The sequence below is a fragment of the Cyanistes caeruleus genome, chromosome 3, assembly GCF_971803275.1.
Source record: "Cyanistes caeruleus chromosome 3, bCyaCae1.hap1.1, whole genome shotgun sequence".
Lineage (NCBI taxonomy): Eukaryota > Metazoa > Chordata > Aves > Passeriformes > Paridae > Cyanistes > Cyanistes caeruleus.
Window position 1 is genome coordinate 1336931 of NC_141703.1, and position 25194 is coordinate 1362124.

The window sequence follows — 25194 nt, forward strand, 5'->3', positions numbered from 1 at the left end:
ATGCAGAATAACATTTTACCCTGTCTTTAACTGTTTCTCTTAGCCAAATAGAGCTGATGAAGGAAAAGAAATGTAAAATATACTGGAAATGTAAAAAAAAAAAAGGTGTGAAAAAGCCACATTTGAATGTAAAGTTTCTCATAAGGGAACGAGTTCTCATAGAGCTCACTGGACCCTTTTATATTCCCAGTTTCAGTTCACTCCCATTGCAGGCTGAGCTGATTTGCAGCTCTAATTTCCCAGGCTTGATGGCTGAGAAGTCTTAATTCTGAAAAACAATGAGCAGAGTTTTTCTGCCTTTAGGCACATTCAAACTTTGTCCTTTTTTTGACCTTATAAACCACTCTCACGTGACAAGACACAAACCAGTATCTCTATTTCTATTTTTGATTTCCAAACTCTTGAGCTTTAATAATACCCTTCATGGGAGCAAAAAAAAACCAAGCTGGATAATATCTTATAATAATCTTATTTTCAATAATGAAAATAAGAAAAAAGGTTAAATATTTAATTTTTACTCATAGGAATTCCTCCTCAGTTTTGCTGGATTTGGGGGTTCCATACATTTTAACTTCTGTGTTACACATAAATTATATCAGAGCATCCCTATTCTGTTCATGGCTGGTTTAGATTTCAGAGAGAAAATGAACTGCTTTGAAAGACTTTTAATTATTTGCCAATACTGAATAGTGTCACTTATCTAATAGCAGGGCAATAAACAAGCCTGCAGAAGGAAATGAAAATAAAACCAGATCATTTAATTGTGTTCCAACCCATTTTCCTCTTGCAAAAATCCTGTGCCATAAAAAACCTGCCACAGATCTGTGAGACAGATGATTCACAAGGACTTTGGGAAATCCCTCTCTCATCTCCTCTAAGGAAGTTCTATTTTGTTACAACCATTTTTTAAAACCCTTTCTGCCCAACCACACATTTTTCTAGGCCTTGGAATAATCTAAAAGCCTTTTAAGTGACTTTTCACATAGAACTTTAAGAATATAAAAGAAACAGTGATGTGGAGTACATTTAAAATATGAGACCTATTAAATATTTTGCTTTTGGCAATTACCCTGGAGTTGCTAATTTTAAATAATGTATTGCTTGTCTTGTTTTCCCAGTACCGGGAGAGTCCGTGCACGATGCAGGTTTTGTTTATAGAAGCAAATGCTGTTCTAAAAATCAAGTGAAGATGTCAGAGCTGTTAGTAGTTAATTATTTTATTTCCATGACTCCCTGCTCCTGGAGCATTCCCTGTAAAGCCACAGCACCCCACGGAATGCTGAAGTGGTACCTCTGCAGGAACTGATTTCTGCCAGAACTATTATTTCAGACAACCACCTTGGGAAAGGGAAGTTTTCCCAGCCCTGGGGACCCAACCCCCCCTGGCTGCCCCTCCCTGCCCCAGCCCCACCTGGCCACGTCGAAGGATTGTGCCTTTTGTAGCTTTGCATTGAGCTGAGCTCCCGGCCCCGAGCGGCTGAAGGAAGAACTCTTTGGCAAAGTGGCTGGGAAGAGAGAAAACAGGGATTTATTGCTATTCCCATGACATTCATTCAGCTCCTACATCAAGTACAAGCACTGTGGGTCTGATGGGAACTTTTTTAACAATATAAAGATCAGAGAGTCCAGCAGGACAGGGGGAAACACAAGGGCACTTCCCTCGTATCTTTTTACTTCCACAGCTTTGTGGAAACCCTGTTGATACCAAATTACATTTTGGTACGTGTTAGAAACCACATGTAGCTCAGTATTAAAGTCACCCTAACAAACAGCAGTACTTCAGTAGCTATAAAGAGACAGGAGAGGCCCAATTTCCAGGCAACAGTTTCCTGGCAAGTTCATTTCTCCAAGTGCTGTTTTATCTTCTCACCACGAGGGACTCCTGCGGGAGGCCACGTCCACATTCCTTCCTTTAGCTCTTCTCCAAGTGTGCCAAGTGGGCTAGAGCAAAGCACAGTCCTTCCCCAAAGGCATCACTCGGAGTGGCTAATTCCATGTGTCCCAAGGAAATGCAGGGGAGCTGTTAGGAGCAGGAGACAGAGAGTGAGAGCAGCGTACCGGGGTGAGCGAAAGCAGGCAGGGGCTGGATGACAGCAGGAGCTCCGTTAGCCAGGGGAGGGACGGCGGCGGGGACAGAGGACACCAGTGGGGGGGACATCCCCACGACTGGGATGGATGCCATGGGCACTGGGGCCACAGTGGAGAGGGATGGCATGTTGGCAATGCCCCCGAGACCTACGGGCGAGAAAAGCACAGGTTGGTTCTGATGCGCGCCCGCAGGGGCACCGACAGCTCCAGCGGCAGCTCCCGAGCCCTGGGACAGCCCTCCCAGCACAGCAGGGACAGGAACGGGACACAGGGCACAGGGACAGCCCCACAGCACTGCCCCAAACTGTCCTGCAGCACCTGCAAACAAAGGAACTGTGGGCCTTGGAAGGAGTGAGGAGCAGCACTGGCAGGCCCAGGAAGGAGTGAAGCCCCAGGCTGAGACAGGAGCTGCAGGATTGGATCCCCCAGGAGCTGCAGGATTGGATCCCCCAGGAGCTGCAGGATTGGATCCCCCAGGGGCTGCAGGATTGGATCCCCCAGGAGCTGCAGGATTGGATCCCCCAGGAGCTGCAGGATTGGATCCCCCAGGAGCTGCAGGATTGGATCCCCCAGGAGCTGCAGGATTTGAACCCCCAGGAGCTGCAGGATTGGATCCCCCAGGAGCTGCAGGATTGGATCACCAGGCTGACCCAGGAGCTGCAGGATCAATGCTCCAGCCTTTAGTTGGGATGAGACAGGGCAAAGCTAATGGGGAGAGCAGAGGAATGAGGGGAAGCAGAGCTCAGGGAACCAGGGAGGTTAAGGAGGGCCAGCGGTGCCAGGGGAGGAACAAGGGGTGTGCAAACAGCTCACATCAATCTACAGGGAATGAGAATCACCCATTTGGCAGGGGTTTGTGGGGGTTCATTTCATTTTGCCTTTTGTCACTTAACCCTGTATTTGCTGTGCCCAGTTTCACTGTTTTCTTCCAAAGAATTTTATTTCTGACTGTGAAACATGTGGGGGTTGCAGTGGATCAAACCACACTGCCACACTGCTGCAAGCAGTTTATCAAAGGCACTGTTCCCTTTTCTCTGGACATTTAGATGGATCTTGGGCAGGAATTGTTCCCTGGCAGGGTGGGCAGGGGCTGGGATGGAATTGCCAGAGCAGCTGGGGCTGCCCCTGGATCCCTAGCAGTGCCCAAGGCCAGGCTGGACATTGGGAGCTCCTGGGACAGTGGGAGCTGTCCCTGCCATGGCAGGGGTGGATCAGGACAGGTTTTAGGGTCCCTTCTGACCCAAACCATTCCATGATTCCCAGGCACAACAACCCTGAGTACAGCAAAGACTAAAGCAGAAAGGGAAAGAACCTCTCATGATAGGAGTCAGAGGTTCAGGTTTATTTAGTTATTTTCATTTTCCCATCCCATCTTCCCTACTCTTTTCCTAGAAAGGATGGTGACTTTGGCAATACCTCACCCCAGCAGCTGTTCACTTCCTACCAGAGCAAAAGGTGCAGGGATTGTAAAGAACATCAGAGCAGATCTTGCCAAAGCTGGAGATCCAGTAATGCCAACAGTTTAAATCACAACTCCAGCCCTTTGGAATGCACTAGCCCTACTACCTGAGCCATGTTTTGCTTGGAGCAGTGCAAACCTGAAGCAAACAGGAGCTCAGCTCAGGTAAAAGCCCAGTGCAATTTGTCTCAGTGCGCTGGCAGTATCTGAGTTTGAGTCCATGTGCTTCTAGAAGCACATTTCCCTAAAGTTTTCTTGGAGAAACTGCAAAAGGACAAAGGAATTGCTTCAGTCCCAGGGAACAATGAGGAAGATGGAGGAAAACAGGGATCTTACCAAATCCTGGGGCACCGGGCAGGGCGAGGGGTGGCTGCTTCATGACGGGCGGCAGCGTGGCCGGGAGCTGGTACCCCTGGAGCTTCAGCTTGATGAGTTTCATAGCTATGGAAAACTCCAAGGGATCCATCCTCCCATCATTGTTCATGTCAGCTAGAGCCCTGCAAAACACAGTGTTTTCACAGTTACATTCTGCAACCAGCAACTTCAGGCCCTGCCCCAGGAGCAGGCTCATGTGAGTATGGATAGTCAAGGCTGATAGAGGGGCTGAGGGAGCTGGGAAGGGGCTGGAGCCCCAGGAGGGGCTGAGGGAGCTGGGAAAGGGGCTGAGCCTGGAGCAAAGGAGGCTCAGGGGGCCCTTGTGGCTCTGCACAAGTCCCTGGCAGGAGGGGACAGCCGGGGGGGTCGGGCTCTGCTGCCAGGGAACAGGGACAGGAGGAGAGCTCAGGCCTCAGGCTGGGCCAGGGGAGGCTCAGGCTGGACAGCAGCAGGAATTTGCCCATGGAAAGGGAGCTCAGGCCTTGGCAGGGGCTGCCCAGGGAGTTTTGCAGTGCCCATCCCTGCAGGTGCCCAAGGAAGGGCTGGACGTGGCACTCAGGGCTCTGGGCTGGGGACAAGGTGGGCATCGGCCACAGCTGGGACTCCCTGGGCTGCGAGGGCTTTTCCAGCCTTGGGAATTCTGGGATTCTCAGTAATTTCCACCCAAAACTATGCTGGGCTAAAAATAAGACCCCACTGAAACTTAAGAGCTCCTTGATTTCTTTCCTGGGATGATTAATAAATAATTTTCAAGTTGTTTTTCAACTCTTGGAGGAATTGCAACGAAGCATGCAGAACAAATGTAGCTGTACAAAAACTTTGCAAAATCACACCAATGAAAGCACAGAGTCCTCAAACAGCAGCAGAGAGAAGCAAACCACTGAGTCTGCAAATCTGTACTTTAGCTCCACTTAAAATAAAACATTCTTTAAATGTGTGACTCCCCTCAGCACAGCTCCATCTGCGAGTGTGCAAATGTGTTTTCAATTAAACAATAGCACTCAAGATGAAACATTGAGCCTAGGCCTTGAATAGGCTTTCAGGGAAAGGAGTCTGACTTAAACAGTCTGCTTTTTGTTCCTCCCCTTGCTAGTTAAGAAAACCCAGCTCAGCAGGGAATAGGGGTGGGAGCCTGGGGGGAGAGAAGCAGGAAGAAGAGTGTCAGTTCCTGCCACTGCACACCAAAAACCCCTGAGTAAATGCACATCAAAAACAGAACTAGCTGTAAGCTTACTTTTAAAGACCATGCTTATTTCTCTTTGCATTTGATTGAAGAATTACGTACAGATTTCAGTGCTGGAATAATACAGATTTTGAAGTTCATGCATTTATTTCTATGTCATGGGTGTGGCCCTGGGTAGAGAGGTTGAAGCAGAGCTTCATTTCTGATCAAACTCCTCTCAAAGACAGTTTTTGTACAACTAGGTGGAAAGTTATCCAAAAAGAACTCCAGTGAATTGACAGCTATTTATAACTGATACACGAGGAGACAGCCAGAGAAAGGCAGTGGCTAAACAGAAATCCTCCCACTCCAAAAAAGAACAACCCAAAATTTGAAAACCCCCGCGGAGAGGCAGATCCCAGCAGGGACCTGCACAGGTTTAGATCCCCAGCAGCATCACAGACACTCCAAACCTCTCCAGTACTCCTAAGAAAATATTTTCAGTAGTGCAGCTGCCTTAATCCACCAGTTCTGATGTTATAGAGCTCAATAAAGTAAATTAAAATCTGGGAGCAGCATTTAAAGAAAGTCTGGAGAGGACACTGAGACTTAGACTCCGATATCCCTAAAAATCCTGTGCTGCACCTGAGCCTAAAAGAGGCTGAATCCCAAAATCCCAGACTGGGCTGGGCTGGGAGGGACCTCAGAGCTCATCTCATTCCAGCCCAGCCATGGCAGGGCCACCTCCCACTGTCCCAGGAGCTCCCAATGTCCAGCCTGGCCTTGGGCACTGCCAGGGATCCAGGGGCAGCCCCAGCTGCTCTGGCAATTCCATCCCAGCCCCTGCCCACCCTGCCAGGGAACAATTCCTGCCCAAGATCCCAAGATCCAGCCCTGCCCTCTGCCCCTGGCAGCCATTCCCTGGCTCCTGGCCCTGCAGCCCTTGGCCCCAGTCCCTCTCCAGCTCTCCTGGAGCCCCTTCAGGCCCTGCAAGGGGCTCTGAGCTCTCCCTGCAGCTTCTCCTCTCCAGCTGAGCACCCCCAGCTCCACCAGGCTATCCCATAATGGTCTTACCAGTGGGTTCTACACCTGCAAACACTTTGATTTATAAGACACAAACCTTTCTATTAATAAGCACAGACAGACCCTCAGTGGGTTCTATCCCTGGCCAGGAAAATGCAGGAAGAGTAAAGTTCACCCTGTAGGAACCTCGACTCTCCAGGCACCATTTCCTGCTGGGACACAGCAAATCTTTGCATCCCACATGGGAAAACATTCATTGCCCAGCAGTCAGAAACTCTGATGTGCACCAGTGTCATTGCTCTCATTGAACTCCAATCCACATCAGCAGCTGTAGCTTTTCATTCAACATCTGACCTTCTGTGAACTCCTTTAGTCTACACCAACAGCTTCATTATTGAAATTACCAGCACAAATATCAGTGTAGAGTTCTCTGCAGCCCCCAGCATTTCTCCAGTTTTACAGAGTGCAAAGTAAAAGCAGCTTTTGTCTGACAAACTCTTCCTGCAGAAATAGGGCACATTTCCATTTCTAGTTGCAGAAGTTGGTGTCAGGCTGATGGATTTTACTGTGCTGCTCTGGAATAAGCAGCACCTGAACTACAGGGAGGGCCTGCCAGCAAACACCACCTAATTCCACTAATTTCTGCTCCTAATGAAATTGGGATAATGTGGTGCCCTTGCATTTGTTTCACTTGTGGTCTGGCCGGAACCAGGGCAGAGTAAATGGATTAAACACTGACTAAATATTATATTCTGTAGGCCAGGCCTGTGTTTGTGTCTAATGACAAGAGCTGCAGTGGGCTCAGCACCACCCCTGGGTCAGGTGCTGACAAATCCTTCCCCATGGAGCTTTTCCTCCTCCTTTCTCTCATCTTTTGTGCAGAATGAAGAGCCAGCTTGATGACTTTTGCATTTATGAGGTGCAGAAACAGAACACAGGCAGCTTTCCCATCAAATCTGCTGTAATTAGCACACAAACCATCTCTCCATGAAAGCAGCCCTGAGTTAAAGCAAGGATCACCGTGCAGGTCCCAGGTGTGGAGTGATTCAGCTGCTGGATGCACAGCCCCAGATGGAACAGGCTCAGGCAGGAGCAGTGAGCAGCACTCAGGTCTCACACACGGATATGGATGCTATGGATGCACTGTGAAGCAGTGCTTGTGGAAGAGCAGGTCACATAACTCTCTCAGTCTTGCCTGAGAAAGTGGCCTGGGAAATCATAAGGCCAGATGTCACTCTATTGGGAATGGTGAGAAGAACGACACAGACTCTCTTGTGGAGTCAAACTGAAGAATTTCTCCTACTTTATTGCTTCTGATTTTTTTTTATAGACTGATACGTGAAAGTATAGAAAAGTAAAACTCTTATTGGTTAGTAAATTAACACATCACCATCACTGGTCAGTGGGGTACACCACCCCTCAACCTTCTCTTGCAAGAAAACAAGGAACAGACAAACAGCACCTGCAAGGCTGTTCTCTATCTCTGAGGATTGTTTTAATTCCTCTTTATGTTTTCCCAAGCCACTTTCTCAGGCAAGACTGAGAAAGTTATGTGGCCTGCTGTTCCACAGGCACTGTGCTCCCTGCTTCACAGTTAGCATCCATACACGGATGCTTGAGCAGGAAGCCACAGAATTACCCCCACTTTGCCCACAGAGTTGGGAAGGCTGGGAGGGAAGCAGATGTCAGGAACAGGGAAGTCACCCAGCGACTCTGTCCTGCTAAAATAAGGAACTCCAAGTCCTGGAGAACACCTGGCATTGATTAGCTCAGTTCTCCTTTCATTCCAAGGGGCCAGGCACACAGGAGATGCTCTTTGAGGCCCCATTCCTCAGGGCTCTAAAGAAAAGCAGATTATTCTGCTTAAGCACAGTTATCTCCCAAGTCACTGCAGGCCCAGCTCAAAGCCCAATTAGAGGCTTCTTAATTGATCAGCAGCCTGGAGGGGCTGGTGAAGGGTAGAACAGCACAGAAGCTGTCCTGGCAGACCATAATACTCCACTCCTTTGCTCACTGAGGTCCCAGAGATTCTTTCCTTGAATGAGGAGTACAAGGGACACAGGAATTCTCAATGCTAATAAAAACCAGGGAGCTGCTGCTTGGAAGGACTCTGAATTCTGGGGAAGTTTTCTGGGCCCAGAAATGAGGGATTGATCAGATTTATTCCTTGTGTCCCTCCAGCTGGGAGGGATCCTTTAGGAAACACAGGCCAGGCTTTTCTCAATGATTACAATCAACTGTAGCTAAAATCAGTAGAATGATCAAGAATAGGAAAACACTTCCAAAACACCACACACAAACATCCAGACACTTCCTTATGGACTCCCCATCCCTGGCCAGGCTGGACACTGGGGCTGGAGCACCTGGGACAGTGGAAGGTGTCCGTGCCATGGCAGGGCTGCCACTGGAGGGGCTCTGAGGTCCTTCCCAACCCAACTTATCCTGGGATTTCTCATATCAGAGAATTAATTCCAGAGTTTTACAAATTGCTCCACCTCAGAATTACAACCTCCCTTCCCTGAAGACTCCTGTCCCTCCCCTTCTCTCCCAGTAACAATCAAATGCCACCTACAAAACCCCAACCCAGCTATTCCAGGAGCAAACACTGATGGAAGAGCCCTTTTCTGCAGCTCCCATCTCTCACACATTTTGAGCTCATTACTCCAGGACTCCCCCTCAAAAGTACTCAAGGATCTATATCTATATTAAATATTTACTCCTCTTAATTCAGAGATGATTGAAAAAAGAAGAGAGACACAGAGAAAGTCCATGAGCTGCTTTATGATTTCTAAAGGCAGCTTGAGTAAGTTTTAGTTCAGCTTCATTAACAAAAATGTGCAGGTCTTGTCTCTATGACAACTCCAGAGGGAGTGGAATGATTCCCTTCCTCTCCAGAGCCTGGAAAACTGAATAATTCAGAGGGGAAGAGATCCTTAGTCAGACTATTTACAACTGTTTGGTTCTGTTAACACCTATTTAAAGCCAATGCCTATGGAACATTTTTGGAAAAAGAATGTCTTGTTTAAGACAAAACTTCTTTCCTTGTTTAATTTAGAGGCAAGAGAAGTTCCAAAGGGACATCTGAACACTCACTGAAGCTTCAGCAAATCAATCAAAAAAAGACAATCAGACCAGCTTTGATATTTGTAAGATGAAGATAATTAGAAAAGAAAATAAGCTCTTTATTTAAAAGCCCTGTAGATCTGGGCATGCAGGTTTCCAAAGCAATAAGATAATTCTTCTCTTTCTCCTGTCAGAGCAAAATTCTGCCTTTAACAGCCCTTACTGCACCAGAAAGTTTTTGTAATGACAATAAACTCCCTTCTCAAATGGTTCACAGAGGAAAAGGGAGCAGATTTCTCCAAGGTTCTCCATCCCTCTGCTCTTTTACCATTTTAGAATAAAAACCAGTTTTAATTCTGTCTAGCACCAAAATCTGTGTTGGTAGTAATATTATTAATGCAAACCATGAATAATCAGAGAATCACGGAATGGTTTGGGTTGGGAGGGATCTCAGAGCCCACCCATTCCCAGCCCTGCCATGGCAGGGACACCTCCCACTGTCCCAGGAGCTCCCAAAGTCCAGCCTGGCCTTGGGCACTGCCAGAGATCCAGGGGCAGCCCCAGCTGCTCTGGCAATTCCATCCCAGCCCCTGCCCACCCTGCCAGGGAACAATTCCTGCCCAACATCCCAAGATCCAGCCCTGCCCTCTGCCCCTGGCAGCCATTCCCTGGCTCCTGGCACTCCACACACAGGTCCAGGTCTGGCAGGGTCAAAGAATTAGGAGCAGAAACACCTTAATTCCTCAGGAAAATCTGGCAGTGTAGGAATGTCTGTGCTGTGTAAAAGGCACCAGATTTGGATCTGGCTGAACTCACCATGGAGCAACAAAAATTTCCAGTTTCAAGCTCCAACTCCAATGGAAATAGTCTATGTCAATCTTCATTTTTGTAACAAATATTCCAGGTCTTGCTCATTAGAGCTCAGGCTCTCCCATTAGCAGATTTATAACTAATTACTGTGCTTAGCAATTGTGTTAGTGCAGTTTTAACAGAGCTGAAAGCATTTAGCAATTTGAGATGAGGGTTTCAAACTGTCATTTGCTGGGACACCCAGGGCCTCCTGCCCACCTGGGACACCTGGGGCATTTCCCAGCCCCTGTGCCCCAAGGCTGGGCTGTTCCATGGGGGTGTGGTGACCCCAGGGCAGGAGCCAGCACTTGTCCCTCACCCCAGTGAGGCCAGGCCAGGGCTCCAGGCTGCCCAGCTGCCCCTGCAGTGCCCTGGGGCACAGGCTCAGCCAGCCCAGCACTGCCAGCAGTGTGTGTGCATCTCCCACCCACCCCCCGAGCTGGGCTGGCCCCAGACCCACCCCACACTCACCATATCTGTGCTAGCACTGGCTGAGGTAACCCAGATTGGAAAAAAAAGTTCCTGGCTTGATCACCTGTAAAATAAACAGGACAGGCTTCAGCTCCAGCTCCAAACAGCTGGCAGAAGGAATGGGGAATCAGGAGGTAAAAATACCTGCAACAGAAGCCCAACCCATTCCATGAGGGATGATCATTTACAAAGCACTAAGAAAATTCAGTGTAAGAGAACAGAGTAACAGGAATCCTATTGCCTTTGAGACCAAATTTTGATGAAAATTTATTAGGATCAGTGCAATTCCTTGATTTGGAGCTTTGCTTCCCACTGCTTCAATCAGTTCTGCATTTAGATCTTTCCAAGAGGTCAACCATGCTGATGTCAGTGCTGTACAAACTGAATTTCTAAACCTGATTTCAGTTCAATTGACACACCTTGATTAAATCAGACCTTTTATTCATCACAATATTAGTGTGGTGGGCTGGCCCCAGGCACAAAGAACCCATCACTCCCTTCCACAGCAGGATAGGGAAGAGAAAACATCAGAAAATAACAGAAAAGTTGGGGCTGATGTGGCAAAACATTTGAACAATGGAATATAAAATAAGAAACACCTGTTTGAATTTTCTAATTATTATGACCATATGTCTGGCAGGCAGCTCTGCACACATTTAGGCTCACTAGTTAAGATTTAACTAAACAAAATTAGAAGTGGGAACTGTTTGTTTACCAGTGATAAATCCAGCAGTTGGTTTCAGACTATGGAACTGTTGATCATGCTTCGCTCTCTCCTCCACAGTAATAGCCCAGATATCCAGGTTGCCTGGTTCAAAAGAAAGGAAGAAATGACATTAACACTACCTAAAAAACACCCTCTTTTCTTTCTGACTGTAATAATCTCACAGCATTCTGGGCCTCTGCAAACAACACAAGGGTGGAAGGTCATTTGCCCCCCAGAGCACACCCAGCTGGAATTCCAGCTCCTTTTTACCTGCAAATCTTCCTGCCCACTATCCCATCTGACCCTGCCCACAGAAATGTCCTGATGCAACCTTTAAGTACAACCAGAGCAGTTTCTCTGTCTCGGCACTGAGATTTCTTTTTGTAATCCTTCTGCAGATCAGCTGCAAAACTCAACTCCCAGATGGATCCCCAGGATCTGCAGGGCCCTACAAGGAAGAGGGACTGTTCATCAGGAACTGACAGGACAAGCAGGGTTGGGTTCAGACTCAAAGAGGGGAAATCTGGGGGAGTTATTCAGAAGGAATTGTTCCCTGGCAGGGTGGGCAGGCCCTGGGCTGCCCAGAGCAGCTGGGGCTGCTCCTGGATCCCTGGAAGTGTCCAAGGACATTGGGGCTTGGAGCAGCCTGGGACAGTGGAAGGATGGCAGGGGTGGGATGGAATGAGCATCCCAATCCAAACCAGTCTGGGATTCTGTGGGATTATGTGATTTCATGTGAACAGCAAAAATCCTGTCCCTACTGCAGTGCCAGGGCCCATCCTGGATTTTTCACTGCATCTCCAGATGCTGCAACTTCTCCTGCTGTAAATGAAGGGTTAAAAAATGTGTTCCCTTTACTCTAACCTAAATGTGGGTGACAGGACAACAAGGGAAAAACTGGAAGTGGTACCACCCAAAGGCATCTGCTGGACCTTTGAGCAACTAGTAAGTCCAGGAACCATGAAAGGAAAAAGCATCTGTATTTCTCCAGTCCACCTGGAACAGGATGAGGTGGTGCCCCACTGCTTGAGTGGCCTGGATGTGCCCTGCAGGGACAGAGTGGGGCTGGATGGGATCAGTACAGCACACAGGGCTCTGTGCTGTTGGCTGGGAGGTGTCTGCAAAGCCATCACAAACACTTCCCTAGGGAAAACTCTCTGAAAGGAATGTGTTTACACCAAGATTTTGCACAAGGAGCAGTTCAGAACACACCAGAAACCACTTACCCCCAAAAGGTGTTGGAAACTGAGCCATGGTTCTGTCACTTTTAGCTTGTTAATAGATGCCTGGAAAAAAAAATAGATATTCAACATAGTATATTCCATTTTCCACATATTTTCTGTATGATTAACTACTACAGGGAAAAAAAAAAAAAGGCACTGAAGAAGCAGGATTGTATCAATACTTCCCACACCAACTGGGACTTCCAAAACTCAGTGTCTCATTTTTGTACCTCCCTGTGCATCTATGAGGGCATCTTCCTACCAGCAAACTGCTACGTTTCAATTCTGCTTTAAGAACAGCCTCAAAGCCAGCCTTTATTTATAAAAAAGTATTTCTTTATAAATAGCCAGAGATGGAGTGAGGGCAGAGCTCAGATCCCAGGGATGCTGCTCCATGACTTTCCTGAGTGTCACAATCCCTGCTCCTGCTTAGGAGGGAAATTGGCTCCATTTCTAACTGTTGAAACCCAACATCAGTGATCTGGTTTTTGTTCCTGACACAAAATGCCCTTGCTCAGGGTGCCTTTGTTTTAAACCACACACAAGATAAAGATGGAGCTTCATGTCCAGGCTGCTTTGGCCGCAGGTTTGAGGAGCACCAAGGTTCTGTGGGAGTGGGGGGAGCCCCCAGGAGAGCACCTCTGGCTCTGCAAACAAAGCAGCCACACAGGCTCCAAATTTCATCTGGACACAGAAAAGGAAAAACATTTTTCTTGCTGCACACAAAGGCTGACATGAGCTGCCTGAGCCAAGGGACAATGAGCAGCACCGGAGCCGCACAACAATGAGCAAGGGCCTCTTGTCCTGCCAGATTCCACTCGTGTCTTCCAGGCAACAGCAGAAAGGCAAAGGGGAACAGAATTGGAAGAATAATTTAGGCTGCTTGAACAGCAGCAGAAATTTATCAATATCCCTAAGAAAAGGCATTCACTTGCACCAACAATTTCCTTTTGTCTGAATTCCTGTTTGCTCCCCTCCCCATCCCCCTTTCACACTTCCCACATTCTCTGCTGGCTTCCAACTTGGGAACCTCCTCTGTATCCCCTCCCCAGATGTCCCTGCACAAACCCCTGGCGTTTTTGCCAGCCAGGCTCCCCAGCAGTTGGAATTTAGGGAATGATGGACACAATCCTGACTCTTTTTCCTCATGATTTGGCCAAGGACACGACTCCAAAGCCCTGTGCCCAAGGCCAGGGAAGGCAGCTGATGCTGCTCCGTGCACACACAATCCTGGAACATTACATTACCCCAAAAAGTTTCAAATTCCAGGTGCAGAGATCCAAGTGCTCAGACTGAGCTCCCTGTGCTCCCAAAAGCATTCCTGAAGAGCTGAAAGATCAGCACTTTTATCTTTGCCTGTGTTTTCTTATTGTACTCTGCTGCGCGAAAGAGCTCAGAGATGCTGCTGGGTTTTATGACTGCAAGGAAACCCTGAGGAAAAAATAAAAGGAAAAAAAAAAAGAGAAGGGGAGGAAAAAGGAGGAGGGAAAAAAGGAGGAAAAAGTAAAAAAACCAAAAAACCCCAACCAAACAAAAACTAAAACAAAACCAAACTTTAAAATAAATAAAATAAAGAAGAAAGCCCCAAAGCAGAAGTCCCCCTCTCACAGCCCGGGCAGTTTCCATATTATCTGTTCTTTTTAGCAAAAGGGGAAGCAGCAGAGCATTTCCAGAGCTGAGACCTTCAGGGAAGAGCCTCCTCCACAGACTGCCAGGATTCCAAAGGAACTGACTCCCCTTTGCCTTGAACACAGGAGGAAAAGGAGAGGGAGTGGGAACTCTGAACACCAGCCCCATGCCGGATGCCAAGGAAAGCAGAAACTATTCCAAAGAACTTCCAGAGGAAAAAAAAAAGAAAATAAGAGAGAAAAACCCAAAGCCAGATGAAATCACAATGGAGGAATAAAGTGAAGGAGCAAAGAACTGTGCTTAAATGTGAGAGGCTGAAACCCAAACAAGAGACAACTGTGGACAGGGAAGACAGGGAAGCAAACTGAGGGAAAGACAAATCTCTCCCTTGCAGGAACATGCTGGAGTTTACTGTTTATTGCTGATGGATCCCCCAAGTTCCATAACCACAGGTTTCATTGTGCATGACTGAGGTGACACCAGGGGCCCCAATTCTCTCTCCCAAAGCCTGGACCAATGGATTTCTGGGGTCCATCCTGACCCAAGTTGCTCTGTGATTCTGCTTTTGGGGTTGAAGAGCTCAGGGATGGAGAACAGTTATTATTTATCCCCAAAAACATCTGGCACAGCTATATTATAAAATATCATATATATGTGAAGTATTGTGAAGGAAAGAAATCAGGCCAGGATCCTGGTGCTGGAAAAGCCCTCCCAGCCCAGGGAGTCCCAGCTGTGGCCGATGCCCACCTTGTCCCCAGCCCAGAGCCCTGAGTGCCACGTCCAGCCCTTCCTTGGGCACCTGCAGGGATGGGCACTGCAAAGCTCCCTGGGCAGCCCCTGCCAAGGCCTGAGCTCCCTTTCCATGGGCAAATTCCTGCTGCTGCCCACCCTGAGCCTCCCCTGGCCCAGCCTGAGGCCTGAGCTCTCCTCCTGTCAGGTCTGTGGGGCACTGGAGCACGTTGGTGCTCCCAGGCCAGGGAGAGCAGTGCCAGATCAATGACATTCCAGGAGATCAATAATTTGAAATGCCCACAGGACCATTCCACAGCTGCTCCCTGTGATTGCCCCTGTTCAGGGCTGTTGGCCTGTGCTGATCTGGGCAGGCAGAAAGGCCCCTGGCTCTGAGAGCTGTTCCAGTTGCACTGAACATCTCCTGGATTCCAGGGCTTGACCTCTGGGTCACCTGGCAGGGGGAAAGCCCAAAAAGTCTGGGAAATCACAGAATCATGGAATGGTTTGGGTTGGGAAGGACCTTAAAAGCCCATCCAGTTCCACCCCTGCCACAGCAGGGACACCTCCCACTAGAGCAAACTCCACAAGCTCGTTTTCCATGGATTCCCACAGAGCTCAGAGCACAAGGAGTCTTTCCCCACGCCTGACCCGGGGATGATGAGATTCCTCCTGGCACAGGGATGGAAAATGTACAACAAACACCAGGAACAGGGCATTCCAACAGCACCAGTTTTACATTAGGTACAACTTAGGAACTTCTATCACCTACACAATTATCTTTATAGGCACTAATGAGAAACATTTGCTTACCCCCAGCTCTGAGAGAGGGAGACAGGCCCTGCCCAGCCAGCTCAGCTCTCAGGGCTCTCTTCCACCTTCCACTGCTGTAGCTAAGCTCAAACTTAAATTCTTGATCCTGACTCCAAATTATTTCTTCTCATAAACCAATGTTCTATACACAAGCAGTGTTTATATACATATAAAATATATATGACCTAAATGTAACCCTAAAAATTGTTCATATAAAAGTAAAACTGAACCACATAGAAACCAACTCCATATATATAAAATCTCAGCTCATATCTAAATTTAAATACTGATGTTTAAAGATTTTACCTCGAAAAACTGAGCAGGTTGAAAATAACTCCAGTAAAAACATTTATTCAGAGGAGTCAGACGTGTATGAAAATTCCTTTCACAGTGTATTATACATGGACTTAAAAAACACGGCTCAAAACTTTATCAGAGTTTCTATTTAAAGTTAGCTGTGCTCTGCTGAGGCCATGTTTACAGAGAAAACTGCAATAAAGCCACAGGAGGTATAAATCAAGAATAATTGAGCTATTTCAGCCCTGTATGCCTTTACACAAACATGTTTCACACAAAAAATATCCTATTTTTGTTTTCCCTAAAATGCAACACAGCATTTCTATTCCTAAACAATTCCTTATGAGATAATTCTTGATCTGAATGCCAAAATTAATTCCTGAGGCCACTTATCAGTCACCTTCCTCCTCCTACAGGAAAAAAAAAGGGACAAACCTAACCAGATAAAGTCCTCATATCCTCCAAGAATTCCAAATGACAACAAAATCCCCCCAAGCAGGACATCACATGAGTGTCCCAGGCTGACAGCAAGGTTTGGAGTTTGCAGATGTTCCATGGGAAAGCCTCTAAACCAGGATCAGTCAAGGGACTCAAAGTTTTAGCAAAGCCTGGTAATTTTGGAACAATATTTCAAAACAAAAGTATTTTGAAACATTCAGGGAATTCTGATCCTTGCTCTTTGGAGATCAGATTTTAACTCAGCCACCACTTCGTAAAATTTTCCAGGGTTTCTGTTCCTTATAGGAATAACTGGGAAAATAAAAACCTTCACAAATGTCAAGTCCTGCCATTTCTTCTATTTTGTACCAAGCACCCAGAAGAGATTAGCAAAGCACCTCCCCACTGCAGACATTTTTCAACACCTGTGGCAATGATCAAACTGCTGAGAAGTCACTTCTGTATTCCAGAATCATGGAATGGGCTGGGAGGGATATTAAAGATCATCTGCCTGACAGGAGGGGACAGCCAAGGTGGAACAGGGACAGGAGGAGAGCTCAGGCCTCAGGCTGGGCCAGGGGAGGCTCAGGGTGGGCAGCAGCAGGAATTTGCCCATGGAAAGGGAGCTCAGGCCTTGGCAGGGGCTGCCCAGGGAGCTTTGCAGTGCCCATCCCTGCAGGTGCCCAAGGAAGGGCTGGACGTGGCACTCAGGGCTCTGGGCTGGGGACAAGGTGGGCATCGGCCACAGCTGGGACTCCCTGGGCTGCGAGGGCTTTTCCAGCACCCGGGATCTCTCACACATAACTCACCCCAGTAACTCCAGTTCAAACTGAACTGTGACTGGATTACAGCACCCTTTTCAAGAGGTGATTGACTCTCATTTTAACACAATGAAAAGCCAGTGCATCACTCAACTGTTTCTAAACCTCTTAATAAGAAATAAGTACCTTATTTTATTTTCAGTTTAATAGTTGGTGGCTTCATTCAGAACCACCAGACCCTGTAAAGCAGGAATTCCAGGAGTTTCTTAGTGCTACAATTTGTTCACTTTTTTTCAGTTGCCTTTACTCACACAGGTGCAGCAGCAACCTGTTTGCTCATTTTGTTTGTTTTGGGGGAGTATGTTAAAAATCCTCATTAACACAATGGCAGTGGGTAATCTCTGACTTCTCCTCCTTCAAAACAACCCAAAAATCTGAAAGACAAGAATTAGGTAGTTTGGAATACTTGCACACCCACAATAACCCTTAACAGCAGCCTGACACTAATCTCAAGAATGATCTGGAAAGCAGGACAAGGAAATGCAGGATACCCCTGTGGGATGTGAGTGTTGTGTGCCCTTGGATCTCCAGCTCTGGTGTGTTTGACAGACCTGGAGCTCCTCGAGCACATCCAGCAGAGCTGAGGAAGGGCCTGGAGCATCTCTGTGCCCAGAAGAACCTGAGGGAGCTGGGGCTGCTCAGCCTGGAGAGGAGCCCCAGCTGAGAGGGGCCTCAGACCTGGCTGTCCCTGTCCGTCCCTGGGTGCAGGAGGGGCAGAGCAGGCCCAGGCTCTGCTCCAGGCCCAGCAATGGCACCAGAGCCACTGGCAGGGGCTGAGCCCAGCAATTCCCCCTGCACAGGAGCACAACTTGTGCCCTGGGCAGTGCCCAGAGAGGGGCTGGAGTCTCCTCCTGGGGATATTCCAGAGGCACCTGGACACAGCCCTGTGCCCTGAGCTCTGGGATGGCCCTGCTGGAGCAGGGAGCTGGCACCAGGTGACCACTGTGGTCCTTCCCAGCCCCACCCATCAAGTTGGACCCATTCATGGAGTCACCACTCCATGAATACCAAGAGAAGCAGGTACAGCAGGTGGGTTCTGCTACTTCCATCCCATAAACTGAAGACAGTTATACTTCATTTCCAAGCTGTTCCTCCAGCTGTGTCCATGGCTCTAGGATCCCTAAGCAATGGCATTCAGGAGAGACTCCAGGAACAAAAGGGAAGCGTGGCCAAAGCCTGGAGTCCAGCTTTGGTTGAGTCTGAGTGCTCTGGAGCCCCTCAGTGCCAGTTTTATCCTAATCTTATGGGAGTACAATATTCTAAGAGGAGTCTGACAGTCACACCACACCTTTAACCTGGCCACCCTTAACTCTTCAGCTCCCAGAGAGCACAGCTGCTTTGAAAGCCCAGTGCAGCCCTGGATCACTTCTGTGGGCATTTTCCCTTTACCACATTTCTCTGCAGTCCTCACCACAACCAACCTTGTTCCTTCTGTCACTGCCTCTGCAAGAACCAGCCCAAATGGGTTAGAGAATAAATTACCACGTGGCTTTTTGCAGATTATCCCTTTCCTTATTCCTCCATCAACTCACACACTTATTTCACCCACCTGGGGCCACCTCCTGTAGCGAGGGGGACACTGCTCAGCACATCCAAGTCAGGAAGATCATGGAAATATTCCAGGAAGTGGCTGATAAACTTCTTCCCTCCCTTTCCTACAGATGCCCATGACCCAACTCTACAGGAACTCCCATGTTTTGATCCAGCTCAATGTTTTTAAAGGAATTAGGGCAGCTAAAGGAATAGGTCAGAGCTGTAAAGTCTGGCTGGGACAGCAGTGGTGCCTACCAGCCCAAAATTTAATTCTTGCAGGCCTGATCTAATCCCACATAGCTATGCTGTGAAAATCCACGTGCTTGTTTCAACTTTAGAGCTGATCCTTTGAAATGGGGACAACGAAAAAGAAGAAGAAAATCTGCTACACTTGAGTTTCACTTCACCTTCTCCATCTCTGCCACTAAGTACCAGCTCTGCTGGGGGAAGGGCAGGAAGGAAGAAAAAGCCCTGAATCAGCACAAGTGTTGAGTCAGGGAGTTCAGGATGTGCACATCCATTCCCTTTCCCCTCCTGCGAGGCAAATGCAGCAGATAAAAGGTCTGGCAGGGCAGGGAGAGGCTCCAACTGGTGATGAAAGCGAAGGCTCTGTCCCCTGAAGGAGTCATGGAGGTCACTCTGTCCACTGCTAGCAGCTGCTCTCCTGAACTCTCCCAGTTACATAAGTGCCAGGCTCTGCTGGTGCTGATTTGGGAAGCAGATTTTCAAACCAGTCATTTAATAGGAGAATTATTCAGCATCTACCAAGCCTTATCAGCATCTCAGTAGCTGTGTCAGCCCACAGCACCACTGCCTGAGGCTGCTCCTATCTCCCACCCAAGGACATTTTGCTCTGAATTTCTTCCAAGCTTTGTCTTCTCAACTTCTGCAGGACACGAGGAGCTCTTCAGATGCACAAGCAGACTTGAATTGTGGCATTTAGGCCAGGCTTTCTGTCATTCACCTTCTTCCTGGTCACACTTAGCCCTGCTGCTCCAACACCCGTTGAGCACAGGTGGCTGGGAAGAAAAAGTGTCCAGCAGAAAAGAAACAGCAGATTTATAGGGAAGAAATGCAAATGCTGGAGGAACAGACATTGAAACTTCAGGGCTGTTTCTCACAGGACAGGCCCTTGGGCATTTGTAAAATCAAGGGATTTCCTTACACAGCAAAGGGGGCTGAGCAGGCACCACAGGGAGGGTCAGGGACTCTCTCCCTTTGTCAAGCATGCAGAGGCTGCATAAAGCCTAAACAAGGAATTAAACATCAAGTTCCACTGCTAGAGCTCCTGCCTCCTATTTAAAATATCCTTAAGCACACTCTAAGGAAATGAAGCAAAAAAGACTTCACTGCATGAGACAGGGAATATCCCAAAGCAAGAGTTTCCTGGGTGTTTTCCTGAAATGAGAACAATTCCCTTCAAAATGCCTAGAACCAGTTTTCACACAAGAGCAAAACCATTCCAGGTGTGACCACAAAACCAGGCAAGTGATACATGCAATGGGATAAGGGAAAGAGCAAACAGCTTGCAAGATAAAATGCAAACTGTAGATACATATAGAACATATGTAAATATACACATACATTTTAAAAGGCATAATCTAACTTAAAAATCCTATTTCTGTATTACATAAATTATTAACTGACTGCAACTATATTCAAATGACAAAAAAAAATTGTGTAAGGGCACATGCCAAGCTTTCTTTCCAGATGACAACTGTGTTTTCCCATCAACTTCACATAAACCAGATTCCTGCAACTGGAAAAATTTCAACCCTTGGCTGGGGTAAAGGAATCAATGAATGTTTTGGGGTGGGAGGGATCCTAAAGCTCATCCCATTGCACCTGGGCACAGGCACCTCCCCAGTTGTCCCAGGTGCTCCCAGCCCCAATGTCCAGCCTGGCCTTGGGCACTGCCAGGGATCCAGGGGCAGCCCCAGCTGCTCTGGGCACCCTGTGCCAGCCCCTGCCCACCCTCACACAAAGATTTCTCCCCAGAATCTCATCCAACCCTGCTGTCTTCTAATGCTGAGATACAAGGTCAGGGATAATCCTGGATTCATTACCAGTGGTAATGACAAGTTCAGACACAGCAAATAAATGAGCAGAAAAGACACAAAACCAGGGAAGACTTTCCATGTATTTACTTCACTAGACTTGAGGGGCGAGGATTTATGGAACGAGATTTCCCCAAAGCAAACAGAATGAGGTTCAGGTTTGTCTCTACACAAAGCTACAGGTCAAGGCAAGAGTTTGAACAGCCAGATTTCAGCTCCAGCTCTGCCCCACAGCAGCATCACTGAACCACTGAGGGAGCAACAGGACCACTCCAAGTGACCCCAAGTTCCAGCTACTCCACATTTCTGCCAAGGGCTGGGAATCATTTCAGGCCATGCAGGAGAGAATAAGGATATGCACACAAAGCCAAGAACTCCAAGGAAGAATCTAGATATGGAAGACAAGGTTTTGTTTTTTTGTTAAGATCCATGTATCAAACAGGAAGAGATGCTCAACCTCTCTGCAGAATTACATGGAGCTGCTCTGAAGGATGCAGGTTTTAGGGGAGGCACCACATGCACAGGCATTTTCCATGCTGCCTCTAGAAAACTTGGTTATGGTCCTTCTTTAAATGACTCAGGAAGTCTGGACAGTTAATAACATTGCAAAGAGTAATTTTCCTGTCCTGAAATGCTTTAATATGTCTTTCCAGGATAAAAATTCCTTTCCTGCAAGAGGATAAGAACATTAAGGCTGTTGTTAGTGCTAATGGTTTATTTACTGTAAGTCACAAATCTGTGGCATGGGAAGGTTTATTTACTGTAGCTCACAAATTTCTCCCCTGTGGGTACTTCAAAAGTCAACTGGTTTGCAATTCCCTGTAATCAGGAAAATTTGCTACAAGGCTGTGGGGCAGCCTTGGACTGGGAAAAAAATCCAGTTGCAAAATTGTAACATGATGCTGATTTCCCAACATAATAGATGTAAAAAATCTTTCAAGTTTGATTCAAGAAGAAAGCCAAGGCAGCTGTGAAAACAAACCTCCTCCTTAAAACCCTCACATTTGCAAGTTTTTAACATGCTGACTGATAATCAGTGCCCAAGTACACCCACAAATTGCTCTCCTGGGAAGTCACAGCCTGATCCTCGCTCAGTGTGGCTGTGTGCTGGCAGCAGGCTGGTTCCTACAGAGCCACCCTGAACTCTGCATCCTCAAGAGAGAATCCCAGGATCCAGGGGCTGGAAAAGCCCTGGCAGCCCAGGGAGTCCCAGCTGTGGCCGATGCCCACCTTGTCCCCAGCCCAGAGCCCTGAGTGCCACGTCCAGCCCTTCCTTGGGCACCTGCAGGGATGGGCACTGCAAAGCTCCCTGGGCAGCCCCTGCCAAGGCCTGAGCTCCCTTTCCATGGGCAAATTCCTGCTGCTGCCCACCCTGAGCCTCCCCTGGCCCAGCCTGAGGCCTGAGCTCTCCTCCTGTCCCTGTTCCCTGGCAGCAGAGCCCGACCCCCCCGGCTGTCCCCTCCTGCCAGGGACTTGTGCAGAGCCACAAGGGCCCCCTGAGCCTCCTTTGCTCCAGGCTCAGCCCCTTTCCCAGCTCCCTCAGCCCCTCCTGGGGCTCCACACCCTTCCCAGCTCCATTCCCTGCCCTGGACACGCTCCAGCCCCTCCAGGGCTCTCCTAGAGGAGCCACAACTGGACCCAGCTCTCAAGGTGCCTCTCAGAGCCAGCACAGAGGGACAATCCCTGCCCTGCTCCTGCTGGACACACTGAGGCTGATCCAAGCCAGGATGTTTCCTCAGCAAAGGCAAGGAGAGAAAAAAGGTAAGTGAAGAAACATGGTAAGGAGAAGTCAGGGAGAGGAGGGCCAAGGAATGATGAAGAGCAGGAAGGGCAGGAGAGAGCAACTCCGTGGTATAAACACAACTCATCCCTTTCCCCCTTCCAACTCCCACAGCTCTTACAGCCCTCCAGCCAAACCTCCCAAAGACTGAACTTTCCAAGGCTCACACCTCTGGGCAGAGATGAAACCTGCTCAGGAGATGGTGCTACACCCACCACAGAGCAATGATCTGAAGACAGAAATTTCCTTTAGGGTCTGACTTGCCTTAACAGCAGCTTTGAGAGAACTTTTTCCTGATCTCGAGCCCAGACCTCCCTGAGACAGCTCGAGCTGCTCCCTCAGGTCCTGTCCCTGCTCACAGGGAGTAGAGATCAGTGCCTGACAATGACAGATATGAAATTTTGTACAATTTATAGCACAGGAGGAACAAGTTGCACAATTCACACCTCATACTTGTGGATTAAACCCAACAATCCCAATTCATCCAGGTGATATCAGAAACTGCTGTTACTTTGAAGGTGCTGTCACCCCTGACTGTGGATCAGGATTCCTTTATTTCTCCATCTGGCTTGTTAAAAATAGGGATAATTTGCCTTGGCAGCAGTCTTGTGACTCCAACAGGAGATGGCTCGAGGGCCACTTGCTGCAGCAGCAAACCCAGTCCCCAGCAGGGTGTGGGGCCAGCTGGGGAGGCAGCGTGAGGAGCACAGGCTCTCCCAGCTGGCACTGCAGTCAGCTCAGCTCCACTCCAGCTCAGCATTCTCTGTGAGCTGGCAACTGCCAACATCTCCAAAATCAACTCTGCTTGCTAAAAATACATTTCTGGTTATTTACCTTCAAAGCTGAGACCTCAAAATGAAAACTGGCATTCTAATGATGAATCCACAGCTTCATCAATCATTACCTTCTGAAACAACAAGCAAGAATTTATGGCAGTCACTTGGCTGCAGAAGTGTAACCTAAAAATATTTTACAGGAAAAATTAAGTTGTCAATATTTCAAGTATTCAAAATCACCCTATACCAAAGCACTTACAATCAAACCTTCATTGGTCAAAAAAGCCTTCCTCAAAATCAGCAGTGAAGTTTGTCAAATCTCCTGAAAAATACCACAGGAATTTACTGGTGCTTGAAGTGAAGAGAAAACCCAAAATGAACTTGCTGAGGTGAAGAGTTGGCTACTTGCAGAGGAAGGAATCTGAACTTTTGCCACAAAATGAACTTGTCCACCTTTGGGGAAAGAAAAGGGTAGTAACACTCAACCACTATTGACACCACGAAAATGAATACATAGAACCAGAGAATGGTTTGGACAGGACCTAAAACTCCCAGACCCAATGTCCAGCCTGGCCTTGGGCACTGCCAGGGATCCAGGGACAGCCCCAGATGCTCTGGCAATTCCATCCCAGCCCCTGCCCACCCTGCCAGGGAACAATTCCTGCCCCAGATCCCAAGATCCAGCCCTGCCCTCTGCCCCTGGCAGCCATTCCCTGGCTCCTGGCCCTGCAGCCCTTGGCAATTGTCTCTCTCCAGCTTTCCTGGGGCTCCTTCAGGCCCTGCAAGGCCACCCTGAGCTCAGCCCAAAGCTTCTCCTGGCCAGGCTGAACAATGGCAGCTGTGCCAGCCTTTGCTGCCAGCAGAGCTGCTCCATCCCTCTGCTCATCCTGGAGCCTCCTCTGGGCTCTCTCCAGCAGCTCCAGCTGCTCCCTGGGCTGGGCCCCAGGGCTGGGGCAGCTCTGCAGGTGGGGTCTCACCTCAGGGGGCTCAGGCACAATCCCAATCCCTTTCCTGCTGCCCACGCTGGGGCAGGCCCAGCTCTCCCAGGGCTGCTCCATCTGCTCATCCCAGCCTGGATTGATCCTGGGGGTTGCCCCAACCCGAGTGCAGCACTTTGTACTTTCCTAATGTAGAACCAACAGAGGCACTGAAGGTGCCAAGGATGATCTGCAGCATTTTCCAGGTGATATGTTCAGTTCCCAAGCTGTGACCAGTCAGATCAGGCCCTATGGAGTACTTATTACATCAAATCCACTTTGCTTTCTCACAGAAATGAATAATTAAGTACCTGTAGAGATAAAACTACATGAACATGCCTCAGTTCTCATCTGATTAAACGCTGCTGCTGACAGTTTGAGAAGCCAAGCACTCAGCACTCCAAATGTTCAGCTGGATTGGTGCAACTTTCAAGAAGGAAACCCCAAATTACACAAGAAAATAAAAAATCCAGTAAAAAAATAAAAGCCACTTCCTATGTTTAAAGGAGAAAACAGCAGCAGCAAATAATCCTCAATTAAGTCCCCCAGCAAGAGATGCCCTTACACTCTGCGTTGAAGAGGCCATTTACTCACACACTTCCCTTTTTATTTGTACTCTCCAGCAAACATTATCCATGACAACTTTCAAGCTACAGGAGCTCTATATGGCAACAGCTCATGGCTTCCAACCCTGCTGAAGAATCTTACTAATTATTTAAACTCTTAGGATTGAAATGAGGACAAATTAAGGAATAACACAACTATCAGGGCATATGTTTGTCCATGGCTCTTTTAATCATTGCTTGGACAGCTGAGAATTGGAATGCTTGAAGAGTAGGAATAAAGGGAAAAATAAACCCCAAGCAGCACCTCCTGTTCCTTCAAGACATGAACAAAAGAATTTTGAATTGGGCCCAGCAGAAAA

General features: G+C 48.0%; 1 protein-coding gene across 9 annotated transcripts in view; it reads right to left on the bottom strand.

The window, feature by feature from the left end:
* Positions 1-25194, bottom strand: part of ITSN1 (intersectin 1) — a 97999-nt gene that overhangs the window by 59420 nt on the left and 13385 nt on the right. For 2 of the 9 annotated variants that reach the window (XM_086883885.1, XM_086883884.1), the window contains exons 2-7: positions 12423-12482; positions 11206-11298; positions 10491-10554; positions 3884-4044; positions 2059-2235; positions 1412-1505 (exon numbers count right to left, since the gene is read on the bottom strand). In XM_086883885.1, coding sequence (XP_086740011.1) covers positions 1412-1505; positions 2059-2235; positions 3884-4044; positions 10491-10554; positions 11206-11298; positions 12423-12450 — 617 coding nt within the window. In that variant the 5' untranslated portion in view covers positions 12451-12482. Of the gene's footprint in view, positions 1-1411; positions 1506-2058; positions 2236-3883; positions 4045-10490; positions 10555-11205; positions 11299-12422; positions 12483-13666; positions 13851-15896; positions 16009-22780; positions 22895-23350; positions 23424-23551; positions 23615-25194 lie in introns of those variants that run through there. The other 7 variants (XM_086883891.1, XM_086883890.1, XM_086883886.1 and 4 more) reach the window with 6 other exon arrangements.